Source organism: Amblyraja radiata, chromosome 5 (genome assembly GCF_010909765.2).
Source record: "Amblyraja radiata isolate CabotCenter1 chromosome 5, sAmbRad1.1.pri, whole genome shotgun sequence".
In the NCBI taxonomy this organism is placed as follows: Eukaryota; Metazoa; Chordata; class Chondrichthyes; order Rajiformes; family Rajidae; genus Amblyraja; species Amblyraja radiata.
In genome coordinates this window covers 62,574,556-62,584,168 of record NC_045960.1, presented here as the reverse complement: position 1 = coordinate 62,584,168, position 9,613 = coordinate 62,574,556, and the positions used below count along the sequence as shown (strand labels likewise).

General features: G+C 36.7%; 1 protein-coding gene across 1 annotated transcript; it reads right to left on the bottom strand.

The window, feature by feature from the left end:
* Positions 1-931: 931 nt before the first annotated feature.
* On the bottom strand, positions 932-9,296 carry LOC116973377 (transcription factor Sox-7-like). The gene is made up of 2 exons (XM_033021373.1): positions 8,939-9,296; positions 932-1,845 (listed from the first exon to the last, which is right to left on the bottom strand). Exons 1-2 carry the CDS (start codon positions 9,165-9,167, stop codon positions 989-991), a joined length of 1,086 nt encoding a protein of 361 aa, XP_032877264.1. The 5' UTR covers positions 9,168-9,296; the 3' UTR covers positions 932-988.
* Positions 9,297-9,613: the final 317 nt, after the last annotated feature.

Sequence of the window (9,613 nt, the reverse complement as noted above, 5' to 3'; positions counted from 1 at the left end):
TTTGCCTCTGTGTTCCGCAATTTGAGATTTGTAATAGAAAAAAAATCACGTGGTTAAAGTGCACATTGTCAGATTTTAATAAAGGCCATTCTTATACATTTTGGTTTCACCATGTAGAAATTACAGCAGTGTTTATACATAATCCCCCCATTTCAGAGCACCATAATGTTTGGGACACAGCAATGTCATGTAAATGAAAGTAGTCATGTTTAGTATTTTGTTGCATATCCTTTGCATGCAATGACTGCTTGAAGTCTGCGATTCATGGAAATCACCTCGGTAGCCTCGGTATTTCTGTTCATGAGGTCTTCTGCGGACAGTGGTCATTGACAAATCCACACCTGACTCCTGAAGTGTGTTTCTGATCTGTTGGACAGGTGTTTGGGGATTTTCTTTATTATAGAGAGAATTATTCTGTAATCAGCTGTGGAGGCCTTCCTTGGTCTGCCATTCCCTTTGCGATTAGTAAGCTCACCAGTGCTCTCTTTCTTCTTAATGAAGTTCCATATAGTTGATTTTGGTAAGTCTAAGGGTTGGTTGATGTCTCTAACAGTTTTATTCTTGTTTCCTAATCTCATAATGGATTCTTTGACTTTCATTGGCACAACTTTGGTCCTCATGTTGATAAACAGCAATAAAAGTTTCCAAAGGTGATGGAAAGACTGGAGGAAAGACTAGGTGCTGAGAGCTCTCTTATACCTGCATTAAGGAGGCACTTAAACACACCTGAGCAATTGCAAACACCTGTGAAGCCATGTGTCCCAAACATTATGGGGCCCTGAAATGGGGGGGGGACTATGTATAAACACAGCTGTAATTTTTATATGGTGAAACCAAAATGTATAAAAATACCCATTAATAAAATCTGACAATGTGCACTTTAACTACATGTGATTTTTTCTATTACAAATCTCCAATTGTGGAGTACAGAGGGAAATAAATAAATGATGGGGCTTTGTCCCAAACATTATGGAGGGCACTGTATGGTCTAGGAGCCATTATAATATGCTGCAGTAGCATCAGCTAAGACTGCAATTAAGCTCCTCTCTGAACTTGTGCCTCCTGATGGGCTAACATCAGATAAATGTGAGTTCATTACCATTCCTGCTTGATTCAGGTGACTGGAGGTGTTCAAATACTGTTCAAACTCATTTCGATCCACTTCCCCCAAAAGTTCAGCCTGGCTGATGTGCTCAAGGTTGTCCAGATGATGGTGGTCACGTGGAGGAGAAAGGTGGACTGATGTGCCTGAATTCATGGACTGGAATGCTGGGTGTAAAATTCGGTTATAATAAGGAGGTGGTGCAGGATGGTTGGCAGAAGGGTGCATCATAGGAGATCTATTTTGATGGATTGAGATCTGATTCAGATTTCCACATCGAATGGGACTTTGACTGTATTCTGAATGATACATCATTCCATTCATCTGAGGAGGAGAACCTTCTGTACACGGAGGTGGAAAGAAACTATGATCAGCGTCCACTACGTCTAGAGGGGACATCTCTGGTGTGGGGAGCCCATAGTTGTCGAAACTCCCATTTGTGTTCTGTGTATCCCTGAATCTGCTGATTGCAGGAAATCTCGAGGCTGGCCGATAGCCTTTATCCTCTTCCTCCTCCAGCGGCCCCCTGCAGATTCTTCCACTGTGAACAGGAGTCTGATCGTGGGGGAAGTTGTTGAGCAGGAAGCTGGGGTCCACACGTTTGCACAGACGTTTGATCTGTTTTTTCCTCCGAGGCCTGTATTTGTAATTGGGATGATCTTGCATGTGCTGGATTCGCAATCTTTCTGCTTCTTCTACAAAAGGTCTCTTCTGTGGAGGAGTGAGCGCCTTCCATGATTTGCCTAAAACATATTGCATGGTTTAAATCAGAAGTAGCAAATCATCATTTATTTCATAGCCAAATTTAAATTTTTCTAACATAATTTTGTTAACCATAACTAAGTTCATGTAATAAATATGATTTTCTATTATCGCTATTACCCTTTAAATTAACTCCTGCTGTATAACATGTGGAGGTTTAACTGCCTTGTAAGTATTATAAAAAATAATAAAAATATAATTTTAAAATAGGCCATTACATATTTAGTATTGTCAATATGTTTATTTTTTGGATAAACAGATTATTAAATCTTCCAAAAGGAATATTGCATCAGAACACCGAGTGGAGTGGCACTTGTGGATGACATTGGCTCCATCTAACTTCATTTTCATTTTACATAGAAATTGAGACCAATCATTCTTCAAACCCCTCTCCACAATTTTATTGCCGTGCCACCAATAATGTACCCACATGTTATCCCTGCACTCCTAAGGGAGGAAGCTAGGACTACCTGAAATTAGAGAAGCCAATGTTCATACCGCTGGGGTGTAAACTACCCAAGCAAATATGAGGTGCTGCTCCTCCAATATGCGGTGGGCCTCACTCTGGCCATTGAGGAGGCCCAGGACAGAAAGGTCAGATTCGGAATGGGAAGAAGAGTTGAGCCACCGGGAGATCAGGTTGGTTATTGCGAACTGAGTGGAGGTGTTGTGCGAAGCGATCGCCAAGCCTGCGCTTGGTCTCACCGAGGTTGATCATACGCTGAATAATCCAACCACATTTTTGTTTGGAAGTGGAAAGAAATAATAGAAATTGCATTCAGTGCAACGTGTAAAAAGAGTTGAGATACTGTATTATAATTTTGCTGCATGTCATTGTGGTATATATCATGTCTTGATATATACCACAATGACATGCTTAATTTGTGACTTTATTTGAAGCAGAAATAATATGTGAATGCTTCATTGAGCATAATTCCGACTGGTAAATACGCACTTCATCCAAGCACATTATCGCACGCGTGATGCATGCCGTCTTAAATGGCCACCTAAACTGTCATTTGGCAATTTAAAAAGCTGCCAAGGTTGCCCGGCTGACAACAGAGAAAAGAAATTAAGTGAGAGCCCTGCAAGGTGTATAATATTTTTGACACTGTCATAGGCCTTTCTTACATATGCTGTCACAACGCACTGTAGTCTCTAAACAACCCTTCAGTAATTTCCCTTGCCCTCCATTTCAGAATAATAGTGTTTTAAGCCAATAACTCGACATTAAATAAATAATAAATAAATAAAGCGCAGCTTTCCCGCCCCTTATCTCATTCGCCACGCTCGGCTGCAAATCGGTGTCAATCTGGTGGACCATCTTCCTCTAGTCGTGGGGGTGGGGGATTGGGGGGGGGCCTCACAAGTGGAACAGCTTAGGGCCTCTCTTCATCTAAATCCAGCCCTGCCAGAATATATAGACTGAGTTTTTCACAGGAAATAGGAATAAATGTTTTCAAACTGTTGATGAACATTTGATCAGAGATGCCTTGGCTTAGTAGTTGTACGATATGGCAGTGATGAATTATTAGATAAATAACATCATAAATCTTTTGCCAGCATTCTTCTGATAGCCCTACTGATCAGACCCGTAGGGTTTTGTTCAATGATTTTCAGTTCCATCAATTTTAATTTGATTCTTGATGCAAAATAATTAATCCTTTGCTCATTTTGCATCACTTGCTTCAAATGTTGTATGTATAAAGCTCTCAGTAATCGAGCATAAAATATTTTTTATACTTTAAATTTGGTAGTATAATATGAGTACCATAATTTTACATTTATTAATCAAGTTATTTTGTTTTAAATTACTATTTGTGACAACATGGATAAGAAGATATTGGAGGGAAGAAAGGAAAGGGTATGAATAAAAGAATTAAGAGATTTGGGAGCATGTATTAGGACAATTCCAATTACTATATACAGTGTACGTGTGCTGTATATACAATTGGTGGGTTAGACAGCAACCTATGGCAGAAATGTATGGCAAATTAGAAGAACAACAAACGCACGGCGCAGTCTGAAAGTGCATTTTTTTGTTGTAATATTTGATATTAAGTTCAGAAATTATTTTAGAAAATCTAATTAGCTAGCTGCAAGGAAAAAGCACAATATGAAAAAAGAATGGGAGTAAAAGCAAGATGGAGAAAATTACCTGCATCTGCATCTCTCTGCCTTCACGTATGAAATTTTAATTCTGCGTTTGTAGATGAAAACCTTATATTTTTACACTGTAATTAATTTGATTTTAGCCTTTTATACCAAAAATGTATTTGTTATGAGACATTAATGTGCAGCACCGCTCAAATGAGCTTTCAGTTAGGCTATTCTTTATGACCTGTGAGAATGGAATTTCAGTCCACTCAAGCTAAATGCTACCTTAAAGTCAGAGAAAATGAATTTAATCTAAGTATTTGTACCTAATTTGCATAAAATTATCCATCTTGTGCATCTAAACAGGTAAAATGACAGTAGTACCTAGTTTATTACTTGGTTTCAAGGTGAATGAAAAAGGAAAAAGGAAATATCTATCTATACTTAGCTAAAGCTCTGATCTTGTGCTCTTCCGGCTTGCGGGGTTTTTCTATTTGCGCAGAAACAGTACGCAATAGCGCTGCGATTTTTCAGCAGGTTACTCGCCGTTCTCCTGTGCTGCGAGTGCAACACGTTTCATTCCGATCGGTGGTATATTGTAAAAGCTTTCAAGGTTTAAAAATCTTAAAAACCGCGCATTAATTGCAAAATACTATTTTCAAGTTGGTATTATTTATTCTGCTGATTATCCTCTAAACTTTATTTATTGATATGGTGTATATCAATTTAATATCAGTTCAATTTAAATTAAGTTAATTAAAGGGATACATTTGGAATGTAATCATTCCTGAGTTTTAGTATTTCTCAATACAGTATTCAACATTAAATGCTGATCGTGATAAATCACTCAACCGTTTCGTTGGATATAATACCATTTGCTTAAATTTACGGAGGGCAAAATTGCATTAAAAACAATGAATCCCTCAAAGATATAGCACCATTTGCACATATCTTGACAGTGAATTAGGTGAAATAAGTTGCAGTTAATGATTCTTAAATTCAAACAACAGGTGGCAAATGCTGGTTGCTGCTGCAGATGCTGGTTTAAATCGAAGATAGACACAAAAAGCTGGAGTAACTCAGTGGGACAGGCGAGAAGGAATCTCTGGAGAGAAGGAATGGTTGAGACCCTTCAGACAGTGGAAAGGAGGATTGGCCAAGTCTAAAAATAATTTTCTACAGAGGAACGTCCTGTTCCAATATGGGCTTCCAGCAACCCCTTTGATATCCTTTTAAATGTGTTGTTTCAGCAAGAGATGTAAAATGGAACAACAAAGATATCTCTCAGTGCAGTGAGAAATCTAAAACTTAAGTATTATTGAACTACGTTTGCTCTTCATAAAAAAAATCTCAGGCATATAAGAGCCTGGATAAAAATTACTGGAAGAGATACATTGCATTTGAGAGGGATTGAAAGTTGTAATTGTAACATAATTAGAATGTGGCTTATAGGTCCACTGGTTAGCACTTGAATCAACTTTATTCAATCTATTTAGAAAGGCAGTGGATACATTCATAATGTAATCCTGATTCTTCATATTTTATTCCATCCATTTTGTACAGCAGTCTACTCCTTTCTACAGGTGTATGAAGTCATTTAGGCTATTTTGGCCTTGATATTTATTTTATTTGTAAATATTTCAAGACAAATGGTAGATTTGCTTCCTCTGATACTTTACCTCATGTATGTTTTGTATTTGTTTACGGGAGTATGGCTTTGGTGGTAAGACCAGGACACTTAACGTGCCTGCCAAGAGAGCATCTCAGAGAAGAATTAACAATTCATATTCCTAAGGATTATGTTGATTCATATTATAAAAAAACAAATCTATTCATTGCAGCTGGGTTTTATCAAACCACTAAGGCAGGTGTTAATTGTTTGAATTTGTTGTTCATTGTGATTTTTGAATCTTTTCTCTGATATCATCCATTATTATTTTAATATTAGAAGACAGTAACAAGACAATTACATTTGAGGCCACGTCTAGGACAACCTGCTGTTCAAAAAAGAAGCAATAGCTTTTTTAACTGACTCCAAGCTTTAATGCCCTATGTGGATTGAAATGCATTACTGTTGTTGATGTTGCTCTTTAAATTCCTCTTGCTCTTCGGCCATTTATAACTCATGCTTCTTTGTCACAGTTGTGCTTGAAGCAATGCTTTAAATTCTTCCCTTTCTATCCTGTTCTATTTAATTTCTTCCATGTTTCTTTGCTAGACCTAATTTTCTCTGCTCTTTCCACATTAGATGAAGCCCTTGACTCGAGGAATTAATCTTTCAAATGTCTTTTTATTCCTTTTATTCCTTGGATGTTTCATCTCTTTCGGTAAGCAAAAGCCAGAACAGTTTTGGGGGTGAAGATGGATATGTTTCACAACATTCTCAAATACTTCAGTGCAGTTGTTTTCTATGTGCTTCGTTGTCTGCTGATGCACAAGGGCTGCGAATGTTAGCCTAGATTTCCTGATCATGCTTATTTTTACACTGGCGATAACCTGTTTAAAATAAGTGGGTCAAGCGGTTAAAATAACAACACCAATGGGAAAAATCTGTGCAGTTAAATGTCAAGACCTAGATTTTTTCCCTGTTCATTGATGGAATATTTGACACAATGCTTTTTTTCTTCAACGTATCTTACAAACTATCTGCACAGAATTTAAACTGCCACAGGTTCATGTATATCTTATTTCCTTCGCTCCATAGATGCTGCTGCACCCGCTGAGTTCCCCCAGCAATTTTGTGTACCTTTCATGTATATCTAAATGCTGGTTACTTAATTTTATTGTCTTATCCGAATTTAGTATAATCTATAAGGTATGAATTGTAAGTGGTCAATTATCTTGAAGCACCCCCCATTAATTATAGCAAAAATAATTATGTCACTTACGTTTCGTTGTTTACTTTTTTTCCCTTGGACTATCCTGGAGTAACTCATATCTGAAGGGGGCTCTCTTAGTTGCACAGATATTTCACTGTAGATGTCATGTCGGTTCCAGGCTGAGCTTGAAATCTAACTCAAAGGCCAGAGAACTACTATTGAAACAAACCAAACACTACTGTATGTGTAGAACTTAGTGTCTGCCGAGAGTATATTTTGTACCTTTTGAAAACTAAATTAGGGGGGACCAATGCAACAGCTAGAAGACCCAGGTTCAATCCTGACTTCAAGTGCTGTCTGTGTGGAGTCTGGAAATTCTTCCTTTGATTACGGGTTTTATCTAATTTATCTGGTTTCCTCCAACATCTCAAAAGTGCACGGTTTGGTTGTTTAATTAGTCTCTGTAAAATTCCCCTTTGTGTGTGGATAAGTGGTAGAATCTGGCAGAATTGATGGAAATGTGAGGAGAGTAAAACAGGATAATGTAAATGGTGCTTGATTATTGGCATGGATTTGGTGGGTTTGCTTCCATGCTGTGTCTCTCTAACTCTGTAATTCCTCACCTAATTATCAAACATCCCACCAAATCCTGCTCCCTTTTATTTTCTTCTATTATAGAAGATGGTATTTAAGTGCCACCTAGTGGACATTTTTGGTCACTTTCATTGGAAATATAAAAGGCTAATGCCAGAGTTGAAATGAAAATTTTTGACAAACTCAACACTTAATTCAACAATATTTGATAAACTAGAAAGTTGTTTACTCTGGAACATTTTGGTACAAATTATTTCAAATGTTACTGTTTTGAATTGCAATGTCCTATTCCTTTGAGATATAGCAAGCCTCATTTAAATGCCAACATAACCATTGTTTTAGATCCATTTCAAATACAACCCGGGCACAAAAGCAGGAAGAAGTACAATATGAGTAATTCAGAAATGAATTTGGAATTGGAATTATTTTTTATGCAAACTTAAACCTTACAGTTACATTATCACCTTTGTTGCTATCCTATTTTTGAAGTTAATTTTAGAGGGTACACTATTTAATAAGATGATTTTAATTTAGTAGGAAACCGAAAACTGAGAGTTATGACAAGCCAACAGAAATATAATGTAACCTAATAAAAAGCAATTAGATATTTCTCAACTACTAAGCAATGTTTGTTGAGGACAACCTACAAGAAATAACTTAACACTTCCACTCAAATAGGGAGACCAATTTGAAGTATCAGAATTCGACAGAATTCGAATAGCATCTATTCGAGGAGGATTTAGAAATAAGAATAGTAAATTTAAACTCTCACAGACTAAAAATATCAACAGTTTTCTTGAGTAAGCTCTTCATTTGTTTGGCACAAAAATTGAATACAGTTATTTTTTGTCCACAGTTTCGAATATATTTATAGATATAAGCTTCAACATTGCTATACAAAAGTGGAAGAAAACATAACACTAACATTTTAGGAATTCATAATTATCCTAATTTAGTTCTTATCATTGGCCACAAATGCAGTTTTAAAAGTTACTTTTTTGGCGTTTTTGCTAATAATCACGCAGTCTATAAATGAGCAAAATACAGTCCAGTAATTAATATACACACTTGTTTAATGGGCCGCATTTTGGTGGTGGAAAGAATAAAGGTCCTTTTCTATGGTGCTCACTTTTTTATTCATCTTACTCTACATATTTCAATAACAAAAGGTAAAATGTAATAATCAAATTATTGCAGGTTTCAGCATCAAATTATTCAGTGTCCAAACATGAGTAACATTTTCTGAGATAAACCGTGTTTCACGTATGTTATGATTATAAAATTAATTTCCATTACATGATTTTTATTCCGGAAATCTTATAATGATAATTTGTACATTTCCACCTTTAAAAGATGTTTGCCTATATCTTTCCTGAAATGTGAAAATAAAATCATAAATATTATATCTTTTAAATAACTTAAAATATTTGAAAAATAAATTGCGAGTTTGTTCCAATTGCGCTGGTATGCAGATGTATAAATTCTGCATATGTATCACTTATGGTTAATAGGTTCAGTTAAGATTAAGGTTTGCTAAAAGATGTAAGTTGTTATGCACGCTTACCTAGCATTTTGCTCAGCTCTGCGTTGTGTAAATCAGGATTTTGGATGGCTAGTTTTTTCCTCTCGTCCTTAGCCCAGACCATGAAGGCATTCATGGGTCTCCGGATTCGTGGCTCAGTTTTGTTTCTGGCTGGATATTCGTGAGCTGTGAGACCAGCCCTGGGCTTTCCTTCCCCAGCAGGAGATTCCAACCCTTCTTTCCATGAGTATGGGCTCATTATTGTAGCCATCACTATGGATTAGGTCACTTTGATTAAAAAAGATCCGTACAACTTTTTGAAACTTGTGTAAAAGCAAGTGGGTTTAAATCACAGTTGCGCTGATGCCTAAAGCTGGTCCCATATCAGGAAGACAGTCCCAGATTCATTTATCCCTGTGTCAGTTGATGGCAACTTTAACCAATGGCCACAAGCCTGTTTTTAACAGTAGCTCCTCCTTTTAACTGGTTCTGCAGTTCAGACTTGTAGCGACAAACCTATAACTCCAAACCAGTAAAGGGAGTGTACTTTATGCACCTCTTGGCATGTACAAATTAATTTAGACTCCAAGAAACTCATTGAACTATGCAATGGATTTAAATGGAGGATATTGTCAATTTATTTTACAATTATTACATTTCCCATTTACTAGTGTTATAGTACTTATTAAGAAATACTGTCAAACTAAACACGTTTCC

What these genes read in the sequence shown, in the direction of transcription:
- LOC116973377 (XM_033021373.1), bottom strand. Translation starts at nt 9,167, where the DNA reads ATGGCTACAATAATGAGCCCATACTCATGGAAAGAAGGGTTGGAATCT. An exon ending in AGAGCTGAGCAAAATGCTAG is followed by an intron (nt 1,846 to 8,938) that starts GTAAGCGTGCAT and finishes AATATGTTTTAG; the next exon opens with GCAAATCATGGAAGGCGCTC.